Source organism: Saimiri boliviensis, chromosome 10 (assembly GCF_048565385.1).
Source record: "Saimiri boliviensis isolate mSaiBol1 chromosome 10, mSaiBol1.pri, whole genome shotgun sequence".
NCBI classification, from domain to species: domain Eukaryota; kingdom Metazoa; phylum Chordata; class Mammalia; order Primates; family Cebidae; genus Saimiri; species Saimiri boliviensis.
The window spans coordinates 13,797,607-13,824,503 of NC_133458.1; the positions used below are offsets into that span (position 1 = coordinate 13,797,607).

A 26,897-nucleotide genomic window follows, 5' to 3' on the forward strand; every position below is an offset into this window, starting at 1 on the left:
CAGAAGTTAGTTACTTTTGTATTTTCTTATTATTAAAATATAATTTATTTCTCACGGTAATTATCATCTCTTAAGCCTCAAATGTCATAAATTAGCTATACTGGAGGAACCTAGGCCAGAAGTTAGTTACTTTTGTATTTTCTTATTATCCTCTTTACTATTTTCTGGGCTGAGTAAATCCTTTGTACACTGTATTTGTGGCTAAATCAGAACAGAAAGTAGATCCTTCTATCTTTGCATATTGGAAACCAGTAACACATATCACATACCAGAGTGTCTGTTTTGCAGTTATTCACAAGCAACATGTTTGAAAGTTGAACCACATACAGTCAATTGTACTGTTAAAAATTTAATGCCTTTGCCTGCAGAATGTGCCAGTACATTAATTTAGTGGTGCATTAAAGTTCTGCATTGGAGAGTCATGAGCTTACATCACCAAGCCTGGTAGATATCTGTCTAATAAAGTTCAATATGATTAATATATGAGCCTCTTTTTAAAAAGAGGAAAGACAGCTTTTTACTTTGATCTTATAGATTTTTTTTCATGAGCTATAAAATCATTTAGATAAGCAACATCCTCTCATGCTAAAGCATAGCACTGTTCTTGCACTGCACATTAAAAGAGCCATACAATACTACTGTTTAAAAAAGCAGTCTGAATTTGTGGCACAGTTTTTAGAGAATCTGTTCCTCTTTGATTCAGAAATCGTAAATACCAGGGCAATACAGGAAGACAAAGACTTGCATAAATGGCAAATGTAGTAAATAGAAGTTATTAGCATGTTGAAGTATATTTAAATCTTGACTCAAGAAGAGATCAATCACTCTCCAGTGAAATGCCTGGAAGGATTCAAGGAAGAAAGGACACCAGGCCCCATACCAGAGGCAGAGCTGTGTCCAGATGCCTGAAATCATGCCAGGAATCTGGAGGTACCTCATCCCTGTTGCCATGTACACATGTAAACATGCCTCATAGATCAGAAGGAAGGAAACAATCTGCTAAGATGATTTCTTCATCCCTCAACAGGGAAACGGGCTGTGGGATAGGTTGTGTGTGCCTTTGGGTTTCTTTGGAAGGAACAGACCTCTATGAAATAAGGGCCAAAATAGATATTGTCAGTCCTGTTAACACTTAGAACAAACAATACCTGCACCACCTCAGAACCAATCCACCGGCCTGCAGCATGTACTGTAGGAGATGCCTCCTTGACTCAGAGGAGACACGCATCACTGCCATTCCATCAGTGAGTGGAAAATGAGATGCTCCAGCACTAGCAGAGTGAAGCTTAAGAGGCTCATAGCCAGTACTCATAAGTGAAGTGGCTCAAGCCCAAGATCAGAGGCAGCTGTTATTTCAGATTCATCAGATGGGCTCAGGGGCCCAAGTAGAGGCCAGTCTGTAGTCACCTCCAAGCAAAGTACTGAACAGTGATACATCACAACTGTGTCCATCATCTCTGGAGGAAGAGATTCATCAGCACTCAGCAGGCACAACACTAAAAAGGCATATATTGGTCATTATTCACCACATTTCTCCAGATGGTTTGGATGTTTTAGGAAGAATAAGGGGGAAGATATCTGCTTTCCCAGATTGCTTCTTGCAAAGAGTTTCATTGATTTACAGAATAAAGGTGAGAGGTCAAAATTGTAGCCATCAAGAGGGCTCCATCCAATATTGATTGGACCACAATGAGTAGGTAAGACCCTGGTCATCAATAAGGAGTCACAAAGGTCTGAATCAGAGACTCTCCCCAAGCCCCCAACAACTAGATACCACCGATGGCATCAAAGGAGCAGGAAGGAGCCAGGGATATTTCATGCCTTTCAGGCTAGACTTGCAGGGAATATATGGGATTGTTTATTAATTAAAAATACAGAAAAGCTATCAAGCCATTTCTACACATATATACTAGTTATGATTTAACAGGTTTTTTAAAAAAAATTAGTTCAGTTTTATCAGACTTTTTGCCAAATTGATTAGAGTTGTAAATTTGTAGATGCATACCAAGTAAATACGACTTCCTAACCTGCAAATTTGATATAATCTAGTTTGTACAAATTGCACAACTCAGATTTTGAGGAATGATTTTTTTTTAGGGATTAAAAACAGATACTGCCACTCTCCATCCTGTCTACAAATACTTCAAAATGAATGTTTTTTTCTACATAAAAAGTTTATAATCTTATATTTGTTGTAACTGATGTCTGATATATTGATACTCTTCTATTGCAAATATAGCCATTTTTAACAAGTAATTTTCTTCTCTAACAATATAGTTCTATTTTCCTAAGTCATAAATGCTCTGTAGTTAGCCTGTCTTCTATACCATGAAATAATCTTGCCACATCAGCAGTGAAAGTGGATTAACTGAAATTTCACCTTTAATTTTTATCTGTTTACTACAGACAGAGCAAAATGTTTTACTAAAAGCCAAGTATTGAACCAGGCCTTAGCAGCTAAGCCTGTGTGATCGTTTCCTCATTCCTCCTTGTCTAGACTGTTAATACTACTTAATTAAATAATGGCTGACACAACAAAAGAAACTATCCTATAGATAGTGGTTTATAAATGGAATTGGTGCATTTTCTAAATAAGGAAATGCAGTATAAAGTGCTTCAGTTAAGTACGTGGTGTACTGTGGTTTGTAGCTTACACAAAAATCGAGGATGAGAAACTTCTGAATCCGTTTTGCCACTGGCTTGAAGCATGTGATATTAATCTACATGAATCATAAAGCTTTAGGAAAAAATAGGTAACATAGTCACATGTTCAAGCATTTTACATATTCAATATGTAGTTTTAATCATTTAACTTTCATTAGCTAATCCAAAAATATTTCTCAGGAGCCAACCAATTTGTTAAAGCCCACAATTTGACTTTGAGGTATTTAATTAATTATTTTGAAATGGAGTCTTGCTTTGTTGCCAAGGCTGGAGTGCAGTGGCATGATCTCAGCTCACTACAACCTCTGTCTCCCGGGTTCATTCTCCTGCCTCAGCCTCCTGGGTAGCTGGGATTACAGGCTTATACCACCATGCCCGGCTAATTTTTGTATTTTTAGTAGAGACCGGGTTTCGTCATGTTGGCCAGGTTGGTCTCAAACTCCTGAGCTCAGGTGATCTGCCCTCCTCGGCCTCCCAAAGTGCTGGGATTACAGGCATGAGCCATGACACCTGGCCTTAAATTTATTTTTTATAGTCTATTTGCCCAGGCTAGTCTTGAACTCCTGGCCTCAAATGATCCTCCCATCTCAGCTTCCCAAACTGCTAGGATTATATATGTGAGCCACTGTGCCTGGCCCATAGTTGGATTTTTGTTTTAATAGAGAATACACTGTTTAATAGAGAATACACTGTTTTAATAGAGAATACAAGTCAACAGATTTTAATTCTTGTTCTGTGCATCCTAGGTCAATAAGGTGTCTTTGTTTCCCTGTCTTGAAATATAAAGTGTTTAGATATTGTATCTGTGGCTCGTGAAATACATTCTCATTCTCTGAAGCACTGAAGACCCAGTCAATTCCCTAAGGCCAACTTGGTTTGGTAATGAAGTAAAGTCAAATGAGTAGAACTCTGAGCCTTGCACTTTAAATTGGTTAAAGTAGAAGCAGCCTCACTTTTATCTGTATTAAACCAACTGAATAGATATTCCAGATTAGAAATTCTATAATAAAAGAAGATAGACAAAGTCATATTTCTGCCCACAAGGAGCTTATAATCTAATTGGGAGAAAAAAATTCTTGAACATTTAATGTGTTAGATAATATTACATATGTCAGCACTCCACAATGATATAGTAAAATGCTACGTAGAAAGTTATAAATTTGAGGCTGGGATAATATACAACTTTGCATGCAGATAGTTAATGCAAAGAAGGTTCATCAAAAAAAAAAAGAGAAGTTCAGGCTGTCATCAGGAGAAAGTCCATGGTATGAGTATTGAAAAATTGATTATTATAACTAGAACGGGAAAGAGAATATATTAATTGTGAATTAAAGTAGCTCGTTACCAAGAATGGCTAATATTTTCAGACTTGTTAGAATATTCATATAGTAAGATGACAGCTATTCCTAACATGAAATATTATTATTGTATATCATTAAGGGGAAATTAAAAATGAAAATAGGTCATGATGAAATATTTTAGGAGCAAGCATCTATATTTATAGGTTTATGAACAAAGTCTAAAACACTGCTTCACTACCTTTGCTATAATGAATAATATCTGTTAATATTAGACCATTTGAACCTAAATCAAATGATGTTTTTCCTAAAAGGCAGTGGTCAAAACTTCCACTAAATGAAATTCTATTTTAAAAACAGCCATATGATTGGATGGACTCTGCTTGATGGTAAACACTCATCCCCTATTTCTCTATTGTAAATATTTTTCCACAAGACAATGAAAAGCCACCAGGACCATTGAGAGTTCATTATCAGGACTCTCACAGCTTCAGGCTGAGGTATAAGAAAGACCATCTATTATTAAAGGAGCAGAAGTCAAGTCACGCTGGTGGCCCTCACAGGGTAAAGCAGGGGTCGGGGAGGGGCTGGTGCAGGAGGGTGGCAGGAGATCTGGAGGAACTAGAGTGGCAGGTACTCACTGTGACAGGGAATCTCAAGTGGAGCTGGTGGTGGAGCCAAAGAGGAAAGCAGGACACCACACAGGGACACAGGCAATAGGGACAATGCCTTTGTGAGAGGAGCGGGAATTTCATCAGCAAGGGGTGGCCTGAGTGGACCAGTCCATCTGGTTGAATTGATCAAGATTGAGCCAGAATCTTAGAGGGATTTACAAAGCAAATCTTTCAGAACTTCAAGGGCTTTTTGTAAATTCAAGGACTCAGAGTCATCTGGGTAATTTGACTAGATCTTCTCAAGCACAAATAAATGGAAAACGGACTTCTAGTGATACTGAAACTTCACTCCTGAAATTTCTCAATATATGCAGTGGTTTTTCTAATTCTTCCTAGGTGGTGGAAATAAGAAGGTTTGTAAAAATCTATTGGTGTGTGTATTCTTGTGGGGAAAGAGTATGTGTAGATGTACATGACGATATAGATGTTTTTGAAGATGCCTTCATTGCAACCTAATATATGAGTATCTTGGGTTCAGAATTTGGAAACTTTTCTCCAAAGTGGTTCTCCTCTTTGACCCAAGGAGGTATTTCGTATTTCCTCTTCACATGGTTTATATGAAAACCCATGCCATTCTCTTTTTTAATTTCATTTGTTGTTAAAATATGTAAGAAAATTTAAATATGTATGTATGTTTTCCCAGTTGTAATTAAGGTGTAGCATTTGAATTGTGAACTTTTCCCTTACATATTTAATCGAAGCAATTTTTCTGTATTTCTTCACTGTCTTCATCTTTAAGACAATGCATTGTATTACATGAAACTTACATAACATACGTTTCTTAGTATTAACTTGGCATTGAAAAACTAAGAAATCTATTTTTAGTTATGTCAGGGAAAAAACAAACAAACAAACAAACAAAAAAAAAAACAATTTTGTCTCATGTAGCATCCAAGGGCAGCAATGGTGGCTTGTGGAGTAGACTTACCAGGTCTTCTTCCTCTCTTAGAGCCACCTGACTTTACCAGCAAGGATACCGCTGGGTATTCTGATGTCACAAGACAAAAGATGTCATTTACCTTTATGGTTTCCATACTTTCACAACTTCCATCTGTGCCCAAGGTGACAACTTTAATCCCAAGCCTACTCATCACATAATGTATCAGTTAAAACCTATACAGTTAATAATAAGATGAATAGGTGCCTTCACCAAACGAGCACATAACCTTCTTGTTAAAGATACAAGTCATCATACCTATGAGGTAAAAAAAGGCTGGCTTAATGACAGGTAAATGGACTGGTTTAATCAAGTCTTATTCAAATGAGTATGCCCTTCAAAGCAGTTTTGGGGGGTGCAACCAATTTTTTCCATCTCTACGCTTTTCATATTTTCCTGTCTCCTCCCTCTTCCTCAAGATCTAAGGAAGAGGTATCCCATCCTGTGCCAGTCCTTTGCCACTCATTCCTCCTAAGGCATTAATGCCTTTTCTTAAACACAGTGTTTTCATGTTTTTTTATTTGCCTGTCTGTCTGGGGTTATCTGATTTAACTGGTAAATTCTTTATTTTTTTTTAATTTAAAAGAGTTTAATTGAGCAATGAATAATCACAAATCAGCAGCCCCCAGAATCACAGCAGATTCAGAGAGACTGTAGGAGTGCCTCACAGTCAGAACCAGTTTATAGGCAAAAAAGGTAAAGTGATGTACAGGAATCGGAAGTGAGGTACAGAAACAGTGAGACTGGTTACAGCTCGGTGTTTGCCTTACTTGAACACAGTTTGACCATTCAGCAGTCTATGCGGGGTCGAAGTATGGCCACTGGGATTGGTCAGCACTCAGCCATTATTATGGGTGCATACTATTAAGTTAGGTTTTCAATTTTGTCTGACTATTAAAGTAGGTTACAGTTCATCCACAAGGACTCAAATACAGAAGTACAGAGCCCTTCTCAGGACAGATTTAGTTTGCTTTAATAATTCTCCACTTTTGATCATTTTCTCAATTTTGAGAGATTGACCAAACTCTTAGCCATTGGTGTTTTTTTCTAATTCTGTGAAGAAAATCAATTCAACATTCTTAAGAAAATAATTTTCAACCCACAATTTCATATCCAGCCAAACTAAGCTTCATAAGCAAAGGAGAAATAAAATCCATTACAAACAAGGAACTGCTGAGAGATTTTGTCACCACCAGGCCTGCATTACAAGAGCTCTCCTGAAGGAAGCACTAAACATGGAGAGGAACAACCAGTACCAGACACTGCAAAAACATACCAAATTGTAAAGATCATAGACACTATGAAGAAACTGCATCGACTAACAGGCAAAATAACCAGCTAGCATCATAATAGAAAAAGTTTTTGCAATCTACCCATCTGACAAAGGGCTAATATACAGAATCTACAAAGAACTAAAACAGATTTACAAGAAAAAACCCATTCAAAGTGGGCGAAGGATATGAACAGACACTTTCCAAAAGAAGACATTTATGAGGCCAAGAAACATATGAAAAAATGCTCCTCATCACTGGTCATTAGAGAAATGCAAATCAAAACCACACTGTATACCATTTCATGCCAGTTAGAATGGCAATCATTAAAAATCTGGAGACAACAGATGCTGGAGAGGATATGGAGAAATAGAAACACTTTTACACTGTTGGTGGGAGTGTAAATTAGTTCAACTATTGTGGAAGACAGTGTGGCAATTCCTCAAGGACTTATAAATAAAGCCCCACCTTCCCAGGACAGAGCACCTGGGAAAAAAGGTGGTTATGAGTTCCGCTGGAGCAGATGTAAACGTATCTGCCCAGCAGCTCTGAATGGAACAACAGAGCTCACAGCTCAGCACTTGAGCTCCTGTAAAGGACAGACGGTCTCTCAATCAGCTCCCCGGCCCCCCGTATATCCAAAGAGACTCCTCATAAAGGAGAGCTCAGGCTGACATCTGGCGGGTATCCTTTTGGGACAAAGATAACAGAAGAAGAAACTGGCAGCAACCCTTACTGTTCTGTAGCTGCCACAGGTGATCCCCAAGCAAGCAAGGTCTAGAGTGGACCTCCAGCAGTCCTACAGCAGAGGGGCCTGACTGTTAGAAGGAAAACTTAAAAACAGAAAGAAGTAACTTCACTGTCAATGAAAAGGACATCCACTCAGAGACCCCATCCGAAAGTCACCAATTACAAAGACCCCAGGTAGATAAATCCACAAAGATGGGAAGAAATCAGCACAAAAAGGATGAAAACACCCAAAACCAGAATGCCTCTCCTCCTCCAAGTGATCACAACTCCTCATCAGCAAGGGAACAAAGCTGGATGGAGAATTAGTCTGATGAATTGACAGAAACAGGCTTCAGAGGGTAGATGATAACAAACTTATCTGAGCTAAAAGAACATGTTCTAACCCAAGACAAAGAAACTAAGAACCTTGAAAAAAGGTTTGATGAAATGCTAATGAGAATAAACAGCTTAGAGAAAAATATAAATTACTTGATGGAGCTGAAAAATACAACATGAGAACTTCGTGAAGCATACACAAGTTTCAATAGCCGAATTGACCAAGCAGAAGAAAGGATATCAGAGATTCAAGATCAACTCGATGAAATAAAATGAGAAGGCATAATTAGAGAAAAAAGAGTGAAAAGAAATGAACAATGCCTCCAAGAATTATGGCATATTGTGAAAAGACCTAATCTATGTTTGATAGGTGTACCTGAATGTGACGGAGAGAATGTATCCAAGTTGGAAAACACTCTTCAGGATATTATCCAGGAGAATTTCCCCAACCTAACAAGGCAGGCCAATATTCAAGCCCAGGAAACACACAGAACACCACAAAGATATTCCTCAAGAAGAACAACCCTAAGGCACATAATCATCAGATTCACCAGGGTTGAAATGAGGGAAAAAATGCTAAGGGCAGCCAGAGAGAAAGGTCGGGTTACCCACAAAGGGAAGCGCACCAGACTCACAGCGGATCTCTCAGCAGAAACCCTCCAAGCCAGAAGAGAGTGGGGGCCAATATTCAACATCCTTAAAGAAAAGAACTTTCAACCTAGAATTTCATATCCAGCCAAACTAAGCTTCATAAACGAAGGAGAAATAAAATCCTTTACGGACAAGCAATTGCTGAGAGATTTTTGTCACCATGAGGCCTGCCTTACAAGAGCTCCTGAAAGAAGCACTATACATAGAAAGGAACAACTGGTACCAGCCACTCCTAAAACGTGCCAAATGGTAAAGAGCATCGACACAATGAAGAAACTGCGTCAACTAATGGGCAAAACAACCGCTATGTTTTTTTAAACAATCCAAATGGCAGGATCAAATTCACACATAACAATATTAACCTTAAATGTAAATGGGCTAAACATCCTTCTTTTTAAACAACTAGTCATTTTACTTCAGGACAAGAATTTGCCATGTAACATTCTTTCTTAAATAAAATCTCATTTCTTTATAACCTTCTTTGCATAGCTAGGGGGCATGGCTAATTCCGTATATCCCCAGGCCTTATTTAGAATTTAATGTCTACAAAATAAATTGAACAATTTTCGACAGTCAAAGCAGTTTATGATCTGAAAGCATTTAGCAGACCTAATATCTGACCTGTGTAATTTAGACAAAATGTCTTTAACAGTAATCTTTAAAGCTGTTTTTATTTTGCTTTAGAAATACTTGATTTAAGCCCTTATTTTTGTTTAAGCCAGTGAATTTGAGCTTTCATATAAATATTACAACACATATATAATTGCAGAGACAGAAGATTACTATAGTAGTTACAAGATTTTTCATTTGCCAGTTTTTAAGTTTCTTAATTGGTTATCTGTCGGCTTTAGGGTGGAGCCCTTGGAAGAACAGGGCCAGGAATGGGTTTCCACTGCCTCTTGTTTTCCCTAAGGAATTCAAGCTCTAATTCACAAAGATAAGGTCTTTCCAGCAGTTAATCATCATGAATCCAGGAGTTTCAAACTGTGGTCTCTGGGCAAGATGGCTGCCCTGAGTAACAGAAAAGAAAGGGAAAGGGGAGAGAGAAAAGCATTGCCTGAGGCAGGGTGGGGAAGGTGAAATGATCAGGGAGGCCAGAGAAAGACCCACCCATTGCAGGGACCCTGAAAAAATTCAGGCGGCTGCTTCCGGGTAGTGAAGGGATCTTTTCCAGCAGTCTCATCCCCTTTCAAGTTTCCCCTTTTAGGAAGGAAAAAGTTCCCCATATCCCAGGGTACTGTACCTGTCTAGTCCTATCACCCACAGTTGTCAGCAAAGAGTCCAAGGCAGATTATTCCAAAGAAAACAGCAGTTGACATCCTGTAGTGTCCATCCCATTCTTAGTGTAAAGGGACTTTACCTTAAGCCCTCATTTTAAAAACGTACCTCACTGCATTGTTATTCATGCAGAACATTCCACTGTATGTTATCTTAGTAAGATTTTGCCGTTCTTTAAGACTTCACAGCCGGGCGCGGTGGCTCAAGCCTGTAATCCCAGCACTTTGGGAGGCCGAGGCGGGTGGATCACGAGGTCAGGAGATCGAGACCATACTGGTCAACATGGTGAAACCCCGTCTCTACTAAAAATACAAAAAATTAGCTGGGCATGGTGGCACATGCCTGTAATCCCAGCTACTGAGGAGGCTGAGGCAGGAGAATCGCTTGAACCCAGGAGGCGGAGGTTGCGGTGAGCCGAGATCGCGCCATTGCACTCCAGCTTGGGTAACAAGAGTGAAACTCCATCTCCAAAAAAAAAAAAAAAAAAAAAAAAAACAGTCACAATGATGACAATCAGAATAAATACTAGCCAGGGTTTAAACATAGCACTTTAAAAAAAAAAAAAAAAAAAAAAAAAAAAAGACTTCACTCCCTCCCAGGCCTAAAGTATAAGCCAGAAAGCACTCGGTTTTCCAGAAATTAAGGGTGCCATTTTTACCTAAAATTCTGGCTTTACGCTCAGGTTCTCTTGATTAACTTAGCCCATGATTTTTTTTTCCTACGTGCACAAGAAAAATGAAACAAAGGGGTATATAGCACAAAAATCTCTGAATTTTCAAAAGCCAAGATTTATAACCCCTGCAATATTACTGCTTACTACCGGTTCCTTTCTGACCCAGTGAGATGTAAGAGGCCTCTAACTGGATCCAAGCCAGTTAATTCCCAGATCAAATCCATTGCTGGACCCAGTCCAGTTTCCGTCACGACTCCACACCCAGTTTGGATCAGAAATTTGCTCAAAGAAACTCTGAGAGCTCATAACACAGATCCGTGGAGCTCCGAAATCCAAGACGGAGCTTACCCATGATCCCCAGCTGCTCTGAGAGCTCAGTGGGCACAAATGGGTTCTGCAGGTACCTCGTGTGCTCACCCAGCACTCCTGGGGGTTCCTAGAAGCTCCACTGGGATCCCGTTTCTGATACCATCTGATAAAATCTTCAGCTGAATTAAGTTTAAAAGAGTTAATTGAGCAATGAACCATTCGTGAATCAGGCAGCCCCCAGAATCACAGCAGATTCCCAGAGATTCCCTTGACGGGTGAACTCTAAAAGGCCATGGATTATGTCTCGTTAGCTTATGTGTATAACACCACCTGCAGGTTTGAGACTGATGTTAAGTAATCATACCATGCTTCCACACATGTTCTTCTCCTTCTTCACTTTTCTGTGCCATTTCCGTTTGTTTGATGTACTTGTAATAATCTCTGTTGACATTTGAAGGATAGAAGCAAATGCCACTTTAAAGCTTCCTCAGTGCAGATGAAATGATGATAGTCATACAACACATTTTCAACACTTTTCTGGAGAAGTCAAAGCCCTTCACAGACATTAACTCATTCGTCCTCACAATAGCTGTATTAGACATAACTGGGGACAGGCATTATTGGCATTTTACAAATGGATGCTGAGGTCACCTGAGGAACTTTTAACAAAAGTCATAAAATATTATAGTGAGAAGTTCAACTGTCTGTTTTCAGGGATGGCATTGAGGCCCAGCAGCACAAAATGACTCGCCTTGCTCTACAGCAGGGCAGCAGCAGAGGAGGAGGATGGCGGCTCAGTCATCTTTGGCACCTGCAGGTCATCATTCTCACACTTGTGGGATAGTTTTGGGGCAGGCCAGTGTCCACAGGAGCCAACACCGAAACAGAGGATTTGAAGGCAACAGAGCAAAGTAAATCCGTTCAGAGCAGCCCGTGGACAAGGCTGTCTTTCTCTTCTTTGAACACACATTTAAATCTAACACTGACTTTCCACACTGAAAATTTTCAGGGAGTTCTACAACATTTTACCACTAATAATGAATGCACATAGGTCACATTTTATGGCTTTGGACTGCTGTTCTTATGTTATAAGCCCAGTAAGCTTTTCTTTTTTCTTAAAGCAGCTATGATTGGCTCTTTAACTGTAACATGGGGACTTTTATGAGTAGAACATGCTGATGACATAGTTCATTAGGGAATTCTCTTTTAACACATAAAAGTAATGATTTCTTTTGTTTATTTTAGAAAGGCCAAAACATTTGAAAGTGATGATCTTTGTAAACATTTTCTAACTGGTATAATTAGTGTTGATTTCTCCAAGAAGCAGCATTTTCCTGGTCTAATTGTTTTTCGATCAACAGCCTGAGTCATAACACAGAAAATGTGGAGAAAGAAGAATAATTGAACATCAGAAGCCTTCTAATGCCTTCTAGCCCTCATCCAAGGGCAAGGGAAATGTGACTTCTGAGAGAGATGAAGATAAATGCAGCCAGTTTCAAAGAGAATTATAATAGCCCTTCCTTGGACATTTGAGTTCAAGGAAGGATTAGTTGTCAGGAGAGGGAGGTGATGAGTGCTCACCTTGGGAAGAGTCTTAGCAGATCAGGGTTTTGAGAGATAAGGTCCATAAAGAAAGCACAGCTGATGCCTTGTTATCAGAGACCTGCATAACAATAAGTTTTGTTCTTATCATTTTCACAAGCACTAAGAAGTTCTGGTAGATACTGCAGGTTAATTTCCAGGGTGTCCTGCATCAGTGAGTAGAAGTAAAGGCTGTCCTTGGTGAGCTTCAATGAGTTGACAAAGGAAGGGTCCTCACCACCTACAGGCTGCGTCCTCAGCATCTCTCTCTGTGCTCTTCCAAGAAGCTCTAATGCAAATACATCATAGACTAGATAATTTTGCCCTGAATTTGGCACAGCACTTTTTGCAACTTGGATTTATTCTGATGCACTTTAAATCAGTAGACATTTCGTAATGCTTTTCATGGCATTACTTAAGCTTTCAGGGAAACCAAAGGTAAACCAAGAAGGAGGCATGGCACTTTCTAAGTTGCTAGCCTATCTTCCCAAATTTTTCCCCCAGATTGTAATGTGGAATTTTAATATTGAAAAACTTCAGACCTGCAGAAAAACTGAAGGGACAGTACAGCAAAATCTTTCACCGAGATTCACTGAGTACTAACATTTTTTTCTGCATTTGCATTTATTTCTTTATATGTGTACGAGGCCATTCTTGCATGGCTAAGAGACTGGGTAATTTACAAAGAAAAGAGCTTGAATTGGGCTCACGGTGCTGCAGGCTGTACAGGAAGCATTGTGCCAGCAGCTGCTTCTGGAAGACCTCGGGAAGCTTTTACCCATAGCAGAAGGCAAAGCAGGAGCAGGCACTGCCCACAGGAAAACAGGAGCAAGAGAGAGAGTGTGAGGGAGGTGCCATGCACTTTTAAATGACCAGAACTTGAGAGAACTCACTGTCTCAAAAACAGCACCAAGCTATGAGGGATCCACCCAGGATCCTCCCACCAGGCCCCTCCTCCAGCACTGGAGATGAGAAATCTCATGTTGAATTGTAATCTCCAGCGCTGGAGGAGGACAAATCTCCAGACAATATGTGAGTATGAGTGTATGTGCATTAAGCTCTGAACTATTTGAAAATAACTTGGAGACATGATAATACTAAGCACCCGAAATTCTTCAGCTTGTATCGCCTAGGAATGAGATCATTCTCCTGCATAACTACAGTGCTGTTATACACTCCCAAAATGTAACATTGATGGAATAATAGTATACAGTCCATTTCTTACTCCCCAAGTGTCCCAGTGGTGCTCTTTATACCTTTTTTAAAATCTGGAATCTACTAAAAAAAACATGCATTGTATTTAGCTGTCATATCTGTTTCGTCTGTTTTAATCTAGAAAAGTCCCTTCACGTTTTTGGTCTTCCATGATACTGACAACGTCTAAGAGTTCAGGCCCACTAACCTGTCGGCTGCCCCACATTCTGCATTTGTCTACGCTTTCCCCATGATTCAATTCAGGTCAGGCATTTTTGGCAAAAAGTATGACTATGTGATGTTGTATTCATCCCTAGCATCATAGCAGGAGGCATATGATATCAGTATGGCCTTTTATTGGTGATGCTAAGATTTAGCTAAGATCAGACTCATGAGATCTCTCTGCTACATTTTTTCTTTGGAAATTAAAAGCAATAGGTGGAGTACTGCTTTGGAACTGGGTGCTATCCTGTTCCTCCACATTCTACCCAGTTTTAGCATCCATCCATTGATGGTTCTTGCCTAAACTAGTTAATACACTGGTGGCTGCAAATGGTGCCTTTCTAATTCTGCCATTCCTTCCTTTAGTAGTTGGCATTCTTCTGTAAAGAATAGGTTTTCCTCTCTCCAACTACTTTGGGCACTTCATTATTCAGTATAATATAATGCCTCTTTTTCTCAGGATTCTTTCCTGATGCCCCAGATTCGTCCCAGTCCTTGTGTCCTTTTGACAAATCTACATCTGTTTCTGAGCACTCTCTTGCTTTCTGGAGCAAGATGTTTCAAGCTCACTCTGTAGTTTGCCTGCTTGAGACAAGGCATCTAAATAGTCAGCTTTACATACAAAGTATGTTCCAGGGAAGCAACCGAGTCATTTGTAAATAGAAAAGAGAATTTTTAATTTGGCCTGTAGCATTTCAAGAATCAAAGAGCAGTACAGGGTAGAAAGTGACATTGAGTTTAGACGTGAAGGATACAATATGCAGAGAAAAGACGATTTGTTCTTGGAGGGAACATGTCAAAAATTTTCATAGAAGCAGGAAATTCCTGATCTATTCAAGGAATAGCAAATAGCATAGAGTGGTTGGCAAGCAGGTAGGAAATATAGATGGCAAAGGACCTTAAGTGCCATGCCAGGATGCTTGGGCCAGGAAAAGGGAATGTTTTTGCTTTGTTTTGAACATTTCATTATAGGCAATTAGGGCCCACCAGTTATTCTTTCAAATGGGTTACAGGAGCGGGAAGGGAAGATAATGATTTGGAGAAAGGAGTACAATTAGATTATTTGCAGTTATTAGAAGAAAAATTAGAAGATCATTTGCAAGTACAATTAGAAGATTTTAAGTATCTTTTTGTATAGTGACTGCTTTTCCTCTGAGTAGATACCCAGTAGTGGAATTGGAGACCATTATTCTAAGTGAAGTAACTCAGGAATGGAAAACCAGATGTCATATGTTCTCACTCATAAGTGGGAGCTAAGCTATGAGGATACGAAGGCATAAGAATGATACTGGACTTGGGGGGTTTGGGGGAAAGGGTGAGAGGCGGGTGAGGGATAAAAGACTACAAATTGGGTACAGTGTATACTGCTTGGGTGATGGATGCACCAAAATCTCACAAATCACTACTAAAGAACTTACTCATGTAACCAACCGCCACCTGTTCCCAAAATAAATAAATAAAACAAAATAAAAATAAACCCATCCCTTCAAAAAAAAAAAAAAAAAAAAAAGGAAGATTTGCCACATATCCAGGCAGACATCTATTTATTATATACTTTATAGAATGTAGTATATATTCTCTTGGTAATTTTAAATTAAGTTGGTTTGGATTTCGTATTTTTGGTTGTCCTTTCTATAGTTCCTACTCGATATTTCTCAGCCTTCAAGCTGAAGGGCAGAGGACTGAGTCCGTCTCGCTTCTGAGCACGTTTTGTATTTCAGTGTTTGTTGATCCATTCATATAATAAGTTTAAGACACTTGAAATAGTTTGGGTTTAATGTTCTCTTTATAAGCTGGGACTCTGTGCCTGCATATCTACATATAAAATGAAAATTAATATCTGTATAATCAAACCAAAAAATAATGTTCCTTTGAAAAAAGCAGATAATTGAATCATAAATATAGATCCTGCTTCAACAACCTAGAACTGCACTGTTCAATCCATACAGTAACCACCGGCTACATGTGGCTCTTGAGTACTTAAAATGATCCTTGTCTAAATTGAGACATGCTGTAAATGAATTTCAGAGACAGCATGAAAAAAGGAATGGTAAAAAAAATTTCAATTTTTATATGTTGATGATGTTAAAATGATTTTGGATATATTGGCCTAAATAAGATGTTAACATTTTTTGTATTTTTACTTTTTTAAGGTGGCTACTAGAAAATTTAGATTTGTGTATCACATATTTTTATTTGGCAGTGCTGAGATAAATAATTAAATGTATTTATTTGGTGGATTGTCTCAAATTTGTATTTTCTAAGATTCTAATAGAAATATAAGTACACAAAAGGCACGTACTCCACAGCTTTACACTATGACTGCTTTGAGTTTTTGCCTTCAAGAAAGTGATTTTATTTTTGAAAATTTTCAGGAGCAACCATAAGTGCCATTTTATAAGAAACAAATTCCTGAACCATTCCCAGAATTCATATTTTACAATTAGAAATTTTTAAAATATAGTCTTTTGCCTCATGTGTGTACATAAAAGACCTTTTTAAAAATATATTGTCAAAAAATTAAAATTGTAAAGACCTATAATAGTGAACTGATATTACAGACAGTATAGTTTTCTTTTCCTGTTAATGAAATTTGAGTTATATTTTCTTACTATGCTGCCATTTCTCCAAATAGGCTAAGAATTCTCAGAGTGAATGGTGAATGTAGAGTAGACATGGTCCCATTATGTCTTAAATAGTTAGTGATGTCTAGTATGCCTAACTTAACTCTCAGAACTTAAACCTAATGTTCCAGAATGGTAGGGAGCCTTAAGATTCATCATAATAGGTTCATTAAGCATTTGTCTATACGAGATGTCAAGTATTCATTAAGTCTTAGAGTGACTCCTAGGCTCCCACTAACGCATCTCCTTAGGTCTACATCAGGCTACGGAAAGACAGCTCTGTACTTCAGGAAAACAGACCAGCATCAGTTCTCTTCCTTAGAGCTCTTCAAAGAATCACCTTAACCTCGCTTACTCACTTGCTAGTGTCTGTCTGAGAACTTTTATTATCATCATAGCCTGTGATTGTAGCCTCTGTGAGCTTCATTTTCCTCATCTATAAATTGAACATAAAACCCGCTATGCCCCGAGTGCCTGGTGTACTGCAAGGTCTCCGATGACTTCTTAAATGAATGAGGACTATGCCCATCTCAAATAGCACCAGGCAAAGCTAGTTCACTCTATCTTGCCCTCAGGATTTATTGATTTTAGAAATGTTCCCATTGCCTTCTTAAATAATGTTATTTACTTTACCAAAGAATCAGTGTTGATCTACAGATTCTTGGGAAGCCAGACCATGAGGTAGGCCTCTAGGGATGCCAGTGGCCCCCCACTGTCAAAGAATTCCCCTCCCTCTTGAATATACAACCCATCCTGGCTGCCAGGAAGGCACCTCTGCCCTCTTTATCCTGCCTCATGCTTCTCTCCTGTCTGCTGGGTTTGATTGTAAATGCATCTTTCTCTTTTACCAAAATGTTAGGACCCTGAGGGCAGAGACACTCATCCTTAAACCTTAGTGCCTGGCACAGAGTGAGACTTTAATATCTATTAAAGAAATGCCTACATACATGCAGGCCAAGGAATCAACTGAAAAAAGTATTTCACAAAAACTAGCCTGGAAAAGTTACGAAAGTACCTCATTCTATTCTCAGCTGCCTATAAACTAATCACTTGAATTCAGGCCTTTGCTAATTGTTCAAATCATGACATCTTTTTGTTAACGTTAAAAGACAAACCAAATCTATTTTATTGGCAGGATAACAGGAGAAAGCAGAGAAGATGGAAATTGAATATGTATCGTATATTAGATTGGCCATATAATCCATACAATGTCCCTGTGAAGTAGATATTTTCTACATTTTTACTGCTGATGACACAAGGCCCAAAGAGTTTAAATAACTGAGTTAGTAAAGCTGGTGAATGCTAGAGCCGGGGTTTGAACCTGTCTGACTTACTAACTTCACCATGATGGAGTCATGCTCTTTGATAGAGAGGCTTTTTCTATAAAAGCACCTGGGCAGAAAAGTTATGCAGGTGCACAGAGAATGAATGCTTCCCACTGTTGCTTCTCAGTGCTAAAAGCATCCGAGGCCTAGCAAAACACTCCTTCATGCTTCCAGCTCCAACCAAGAGGCCACAGTTCACTAATGTCGCCTGTGGAGGAAAGATGGGCAAGAAACCAGGGGCAAATGGCCCCACTAACTAAGAAGAGTTGAATAGGCTGGGCGCTGTGGCTCATGCTTGTAATCTCAGCACTTTGGGAGGCCGAGGCGGGCAGATCACAAGGTCAGGAGTTGAGACCACCCTGGCCAACAAATGAAACTCCATCTCTACTAAAAATACAAAAATTAGCTGGGCATTGGTGGCAAGCACCTGTATTTCCATCTACTCAGGATGCTGAGGCAGGAGAATCACTTGAACCCAGGAAGCAGAGGTTGCAGTGAGCCAAAAGTGCACCACTGCACTCCAGCCTGGGCAACAGAGCTAGATTCCATCTCAAAAAAAAAAGGGGGAAAGAAAAGCAAAGAGTTGAATAATTGGTATACACCAATTTACCAGCTCTTGCTTTGTAGTCCTCTGTCTTTCCAGCTTTTCAAAAAAGCTGAGAGGACATCACTGAAAACAATAGAACACTAAGTGCTAATTCTCATTTTTACCTTTGAGAAAGAAAACAGTCTAAGATAATGGATGAAAATTGTAAAATCTATGATAATGTTTTGTCACACAAAATATAGCTGCTTATAAGCTTGCACATAGATCTGTAATTTATTTTTGCCTTTTCTTAAAAACGGGACTTGAGGCCAGGCACAGTGGCTCATGCCTGTAATCCTGGCACTTTGGGAGGCTGAGGTGGGCAGATCACGAAGTCAGGAGTTCAAGACCAGCCTGGCCAATATGGTGGAATCCCATCTCTACTAAAAATACAAAAAAAAAAAAAAAAAAAAAAAAAGTCGGACATGGTGGCATGCACCTGTAGTCCCAGCTACTCAGAAGGCCAAAGCAGAAGAATCACTTGAACCTGGGAGGTGGAGGTTGCAGTGAGCCGAGATCGTGCCACTACACTCCAGCCTGGGCAGCAGAGTGAGACTCTGTCTTAAAATAAAAAAATAAAAAATAAAAAAAAGGCAGAGGAGGTGGGACTTGATGACTTGATCTGATCTGATGATTAGTTGTCTTTCAACAACTATGGTTGGCTGTACTCTGCAAACAAAGGGGTAAAAAATCCAAGTCAGACTTTCTATAGCTCAGCCAGCCAAAGTTTTGGACAAATCCTCCGGGGTAGAAATGGAGAGGTGATTTGTTTTTCTCCTGTCTGTACACAGTTGTCTCTTGACTGGTTTCATGTACTTATGTCATGATTGACCTTCAGATACTTGGGGTAGAGGGAGTTCATCATAATTCCAAATATTTTCCTTAAAAATTTTTGTTCTTCTAAGGGACACCTTCAGGTTTTGTCCAAAAATATGATTCTTTGACTTGAAGAAAATATATTCCAGGCCAGGCATAGTGGCTCCTACCTATAATCCCAGTACTTTGGGAGGCCAAGGTGGGTGGATTGCCTGAGCTCAGGAGATCAAGAACAGCCTAGGCAACATGGTGAAACCCCATCTCTCCTAAAATACAAAAGATTAGCCAGGCGCAGAGGCATGTGCCTGTAATCCCAGCTACTCGGGAGGCTGAAGCAGGAGAATTGCTTGAACCTGGGAGGCAGAGGTTTCACTGAGCCAAGATCACACCACTGCACTCCAGCCTGGGCGACAAGAGCAAGACACCATCTCAAAAAAAGAAAAAAAGAACAGAAAATATATTCCAAAGTAATTGTAGTGACGTCTCTCAAGTTACTCATCTTAGTTTTCCATGATTTTTATTATACTTTCTATAAAATTAGAGATAATCAAAACTACTTAATTGTTATCTTTAAATTGTAACTGTCTGGCAACTGGTCTTGTTGGAACTTTAAATATTATAAAATAAAATAAAAACATAAATTTACAAGTACAGCTAAACTCAAAAAAAAAAGTTTCCTTCAAAAAAAATTGCATCTTCTTATGCTCAAATACAACCACTTTGATTATCTTCCCATTTGAAATTAATTAGGTTACAACTGTATCTTAGCAAACCCAATATGTATTATCTGGGTAGCTACTCCTGAAATTCTGAAATCCATAGTCTGGCTTCAAAAATCAGAAAGGAATTTATATGCAGCTATAAACTTGAAAAACAATTTTGTACTCCTGTTCTTTGGGCGTAAGTAAAAACTAGGATTTTAATAGTTTCTAGAATCATGTAATGTATGTGTCAAATTCAAGCGGGGTTGTGTATGCACGGTTCCTCATGAGGGATTTTCCACTTTAAAGTTGGCCGACCTACTGACGCACTCGAGATTGCCTTCACAGTGCAGGGGTGTGAAGTGCTCCCTGAATCCCTCCCTCTGGGCTGTTGGGAAAACCTTGAAGCCCTAGGCCTGGCATAGGTCTCAGTAAGCGACTTGGGAAGCACCCACATTCCAGGCAAGACCACCATTCAGGAGACATAGAGATTTCAATTGACTTTGCTGTGAATCCCTCCAAGATCACCACCCTACTCTACCAACTATGTAACAATGTCTATATCCATACATATTTATGTGTATATCACCAGTGTTCAGAAACATCATCTCACGGAAGTCCCAAATGACTCAAGAGTTAAGAGCTTCTTCTATTGAAGTTCGTATCTCGGCAATATTCACATGAGATTCACTCTGTATTCCTGTGTACCTTTACTTTTATGTTTGCATTAGTAAAAACGTTAGTAACTATGAAAAATAGTTTGAGTTTTAGTAAATAAACTGTGTGAACTGCTAATACTAATGATACATTATCTTGCAGTACCATTCCTGAATTTTTAAATTGCCTTTTCAAGATTTCCTCAGAAAGATAGGAGGCTCCCTCTAGTGGGAAGTGAGCATGGTAATTGATTTATTTCCTCCAAATAACTTAACAGGTTTTTGTCTGAAGGAAAAGGGGCCTCTTCTGACTCTGGTAATTTTGGCTCTGTAACATTTGTTCAGTTTTCTCTCTGAATTTTGGTAAAGAAAATAATATTGATTACCAAGGAATGCCTATAGGACAGCTGTGAGTTTAGGGTCATGTTGATTAAGTGAATTGCTCCTGGGTAAGCGAACGGAAGTGAAGTTACCAATTTGTGCCTAGGCCTTAACTTGTTAGAAAAATTAAAAATATATTTATATGTATATATAATTGAAATGTATAAATACATAAATTCTAATCTTAATTTATAAACCTTTTACTCTGATAAGTAGTTTAAAGGATTATCTCATCTCTTGCCCTTACTTTATAGCTGAGCTTAAGTCACTTGCTTAAGATTACATATTTGAAAATTGGCTTTGACCTCTACATTTCTGTTAATTTTCCAGAAAGTAAGCCACATTTGCTTTGGATTTTTTTAACTTCATGAGAAAACAATGACCAAAATCACATGCTTTTTTTTTTTTTTAGGTAATTTGCTGTCTGTCTCGTGTCATTTATACTTGAAGCTAAAACTATATCTTTATAGAGCTTAATAACGTATATTAAATCTTAATTCTGAATTATTAATAGAAACTAAAATTTTACTCAGGCAAGGAAGTAGCACATTACAAATATGGGTTTTGGTTTTACAGTTGTAAAAAAGAAAAAGATTTTAATAAAATTTAATATTGAAAATGATATATAACCCAAAATGGTAAGTAACCAATAACCAATTCCAGGAAGAACATTTACAGCAAGTTGTAGAAATTTACCATTTTCAATCTGTACATCATATATTCCACCTATCCCACATTTTTATATATATATATATATATTTTTTTTTTTTTTTTATCAAAGTATGTGCTTACTTGCTTTTTGGTAAGTGACAAAGTTAATCTACACTGGAGGAAGAAAAAAAAATAGTTACTAATTTTTTTTCCCTTATTTTCTTACAGCAAATGATGTGCTTGCTTTTGGAACACTGGTCAGTACTTCCAATACGTACGACGGGTCTGGTGTTGTGACTGTGGAAACTGACCACCCACTCCTCTGGACCATGGCCATCAAAAACCAACCTGTCAACTGGCGCCCATAAGCATGCCTCTGCCTCACCTCATTTGTCAACAGTTCATTGCTCAATAAGAACGATTCACCTGGGTTTGCAGAAATCTAAACCCTTCTAGGGGAAGTCCATGGGTTTAAAGATACTAGGGTTTAGATAATACAGGTAACATAAATAACAGACGTCAATTTTATAGTGGTGGGAAAGATACATGCTAAGAAAGCAGATAAACTAACAGTTGGAACCTACTGGGGATCATTCCACTATACAATTCAGTACTGATTATTATTCTTATGTTATTAATCATTCAGGAAAATTGTTTTTAATTTGAAGCAGAGAAAATTCTGTTGGGGTTCCTCTTGGAGTCTAGAACATCCTTAAATGTCTAACGACAAGGGCTACCTCTGAGTATCTTTTAGTTTTCATTTTCTATATACATTACCTTTTGCTTGAAAAAAAAAAATTCCTTTCAGATTGGGGTGTTAGAGGTGAACCAGGTCACTCTGACCTTATTGCTGTCTTTGGTATTGTCTTTTTTAAATCAATCAAGAATCATTTACCTAATTCCTAACATAATTTTTTATTAACATCTTAACATGATGAAGTTAATAATTGACCTAATTGTTAAATTTTAAAATAGGTAGTTATGTAAGGAATAGGTAAAAAGAGAAACGATGTGAAGGGTAAATGATGGTTCATGGAGCCCTACTCACACATTAACCCCCAAATTCAAAATAAGTCAGCAAAAGCGTAGGGGGCTGACAGTCCCATCATCACAACCTAGATGGAAAAAGTTGTGCAGAGGAAACTTAAGCATAAAAATTGAATCACTATCTAGCATACCTTAGACTGAAAATTGTTGGTTTGAAGACCAGACGTGAATTCACATGACCAGAAAATGAGTTTGTCTGTGGGATCCATGAACATCACATACTAAGGAGCCTAACTCCAAAGCCTGCGCTCTCCTCCCGGTCTGCGTTTCCAGACACCTTTCCTTACCTGCAAAATGGAAGCAGTTGGACTGATGGTGTCTGAGGTTCTTCCCCACACTGAGATTCTGAATACTGACACTTAGCAGTCATAGGACTGATAATACACACAGTTTCTGACTTAGCCTAAACAACCTGGTGCCTCAAAATGTATTCACCTTTCTTTTGTAAAGAGACCATATTCTATCTTCTTTCCACTTTTCTCTGTTTTATAAAACCAACAATTGACATACAAACCGTGATTGAAGAAGGACCTGTCCAACATGTTTTATGTACACAAATCCTTATGTTGCTATAAGAAAAGTGACCAGCAGCTATTTTCTCCTTGGTGCTATGACAGTGTAACACTCAGGTTGTCTGTAGAGAATGAGGAGCAATGGCCCACGTGACTGTGGCATTTTTGGCACTTGTCATTACTTTCTGCTTAACTGGAAGTTGAGGGTCAGCCGTATTTCCATCTTCAGTTTCTGAAGACCAGTTATATATTCATTACTAGAAATATATTCATAATATATAAAAGAAATATATCTATAATTTAAAAATTTTACTACCAAAGAATGCATGTTATATTTGCCCTGAAAATGTTACCCGTGTCAATAAATGGATACTTAACCAAAAAAAAAAAAATAGTTTGCTGAAGCTTAGTAAATATTGGGGGTGGGAAATTAAAAAAAGCATTGAGACTTATCTCACATCACCACCTGTGTATCAGGCTGTAGCCATTGGGGTCCCACAGAAGGGGTCCTTTTAATAGGCCCCCATTCCCATTTCCTCCCAGGTGACTGAGGAATTAGGTGCTGGTTTTAACCATATGTGTGTTGTCAGGCCGGGGGGCCTCTTCCATCCTTGTCAAGGGAAGTGCTACCCTTCTCTCCTTTCATACAACGCTAGGTGCTGGTTTTATTACAGTCAGCCCTCCATTATCAGTGGGTTCCACATTCATAGATTCAATCAATCATGGAATGAAAATATTTGTAAAGAAAAGAATGGTTGCATCTGTACTGAACACATACAGACATTTTTCTTGTCATTATTTCCTAAACAATACAGTACAACAACTGTTTACTTAGCATTTGTATTGTATTGAGTATTACGAGTAATCTAAACATGATTTAACATATACAGGAGAGTGTACATGGGTTATATGCACTACCACATCATTTTATATCAGGGACTTAAGTATCCCATCCACAGATTATGGTATCTGCAGGTTGGGGTTTGGGGAAGTTGTCCTGGAACCAGTTCTTGCAGATATCAAGGGATGACTATATTTGACCCCATCCCATTCCTTAAACCTACTAAGTGTGTTTTTTCTCTTTATGTGCTACCCCACCATGGCAGTGAAGTATCCACTTATGTTCATAACAAAACAAGTCCACAGATGGTGAGCTCTCAGGTGCACCCAGTGAACTATCTGAGCCTCCCGGGAAGTCCCTCTTCTTTCAAGCCGGGTCAGCTCAGATCCTGACCTCCAGCTTGTAGATATAAAAGAGACTGTAGGTTGGGCCCTGCTGGGAAAGTGACAAGTGCTCCCTAACCGTCTGACTCAGTCACTTCCTTATTTCTTTGGGTCAGATTTATAGCATTTATAAATCTAGTGATTGTCACTCCCAGATATCGTCTGGCTACCTAAATCACTGACTAGTGAAAACATGCTATGATCTCACTTACCTTTAGAAAGCAGAGAAAATCTGAAAATGGCTGGAGCTATTGCCACCTGGTTGGAGTCACACATGACCATGACATGTAATAAGTTATATGTGTGGTTCAAGGAACTGGGGCTCGAGGGGGCCATTGGTGACCATCACTCGGAGCAAAAAGAGGTGGATACAGCCTAGGGCATTCCTAAAAGTAAATGCTCAAACTCTGATGTTGCGCTTCTCTGTGTGTGGAATGCATTTTGGCTATGCTTCTGTGTGTGGTGCAGACCTTGCCTACTACTGCTGCGCACACTTTCTCCAAAGCCTTACTTGAACTATGAAAAGAAAGCAGCGCATAGATCTGGCATGACTGAGACCGATGATATATGCCAAGTCAGTACGCAGCAAGAAACTGTTCTCTCCTCTAAGGCTCTGTGATTATGAGAAGGGGTATGGTCAGAATGGTAACTTTCAAACTATATTTACCATGGCCCACTAGAAATACATCTTAGCCTGTGACCCAGTCAACACATACACAATAAAACGTGTGTACTTCAGTATTTTTTTTCTAAATTGAAAAACATCCAGATATATTTTCTAGATTGGAAAAAGAACCCCTAAGGGAAGAGCAAAATGCATAAAGGTACCTATCTGGCTTTTTTTTTTTTTTTTTGAGATGGAGTTTTGCTTTTATTGCCTAGGCTGGAGTGCAGTGGCGCCATCTCAGCTCACCACAGCCTCTGCCTCCCAGGTTCAAGTGATTCTCCTGCCTCAGCCTCCTGAGTAGCTGGGATTACATGTATGTGCCACCATGCCCAGCTAATTTTTGTAATTTTAGTAGAGATGGGGGTCTCTCCATGTTGGTCAGGCTGGTCTCAAACTCCTGACCTCAGATGATCCCCCCACCTCGGCCTCCCAAAGTGCTGGGATTACAGGCGTGAACCACCGCACCCAGCCACGGTACCTTTTTTAAAAAATGTGTGCGTGTGTGTGTGTGTGTGTGTGTGTGTGTATGCGTACGCGTGCATGCATGTGTGCATGCAAGTGTTCTGCATTGAATGTTCATTTTTTCCATAAATATAGGATAATAAGAGTGTAGCTTTAAAAAATCCTTCCCATCAAAGAATTAAGATACCCCATTATCAAAGTATTTTTAAAATATGTTTCAAAATGTAAATGATATAAGTAAATTATTTAAAACTGGCATATTTAAGCAAGACTACATCTGGAGATATTTCAGCTTATTTGCTCATAATGTAACCAAGATCACATATGCAACATTTTTCTACTCCTGGTCTCGGTGTTTGTTTCATGCCCTTTATCACCAAACTATTAATAGCTTTTATTCTTACATGTGTGTTAAGAGAAATAACCTACCAATGACCGCAGGTTGAGTATGATCCTATTTGGGAATAAATCAACACAACCCTCTTAGGAAATGGGCAGGGGTATTAGATTATTTAGGTTGTCTTTAGAGTGTTCTATTCAAAATAAAATGAATTATCCTTATACCTGTGGAGATTAAAATTGAAGCTACAAGGTCAAGCCTTTCTTGGGAGTCACATACCGATTCGAAAATTCCTGGCATGTACAGTACAAGTTTGCCCTTCCTTGCCCACAGCAGATTTCACTTATCAATCATAATTTTCTTTTCTGATGAGCCCCAGCCTGAGCCTCAGAATCCATCTCAAAACAGTTCTCCAGGCAGCCTTGATCAATTATTCTCCATTGGCTTGGCATCCCTGGAGGCTCAGAGTGGTGCACAAAACAGCTCTGTTTACAACCCAGGAAAGAGGTCCTGGAAACATCACTCTTTCTCACAGGCCCTGGGGAAGTAAATAGATCCAAGGACTAGTTAACTCTACTGCCGAAAGCAAGGACTTTGTACATGACAAATAAAAACTAATTCTATCCCTGCAAATAACTTCAAAAACATAAGCAAGGCCCTGAGATCACCCACAGTTGAAGAGTAGGAAGTTTCTCACTATGGACCCACACCTGGTGCCCGAGAACTAAGAAACTGGAGGTGTATATAGAGTCCAGAGCTAGAAAAGTGTTTTTAACTAATAGTCAAAGGAACTGATAAATGTAGGGGGGCAAATCATACCATAACATTTCTCAAAAGCCTAAAGTCTAGTGAGTATTTAAGAGGCAACTGTATTTTTGAACAGTAAACATGGGAAATTATGAAAATAAAATTCTTCAAGAATTGAGCAGTTTCATCTGAATGGCATAATTTTGTTATGAATCTTCTAGAATATGAATCCCTTGATGTCCTGGACTTTGTCATCTGCCATATCTCCTATTCCTAGAATAAGGCCTTGTCTGTAGCAAGTGAGCAATAAATATTTGTGCAGGACCACTGGTGCCAGAACT

The 26,897-nt window shown here is 38.9% G+C and overlaps 1 protein-coding gene and 1 pseudogene across 7 annotated transcripts in view; one reads left to right on the forward strand and one right to left on the reverse strand.

Annotated features, from left to right (window-relative positions):
* The window catches only part of TPK1 (thiamin pyrophosphokinase 1), a 380,490-nt gene extending 355,306 nt beyond the window's left edge, over positions 1-25,184 (forward strand). For 3 of the 7 annotated variants that reach the window (XM_074378961.1, XM_074378962.1, XM_074378963.1), the window contains one exon: positions 21,786-25,183. In XM_074378961.1, the coding sequence (XP_074235062.1) occupies positions 21,786-21,925 (140 nt within the window). In that variant the 3' untranslated portion in view covers positions 21,926-25,183. Of the gene's footprint in view, positions 1-21,785 lie in introns of all 7 variants that reach the window. The other 4 variants (XM_010340431.3, XM_010340430.3, XM_003929827.4 and 1 more) reach the window with 2 other exon arrangements.
* LOC120365503 (U6atac minor spliceosomal RNA) lies at positions 23,671-23,769 on the reverse strand (annotated as a pseudogene).
* Positions 25,185-26,897: the final 1,713 nt, after the last annotated feature.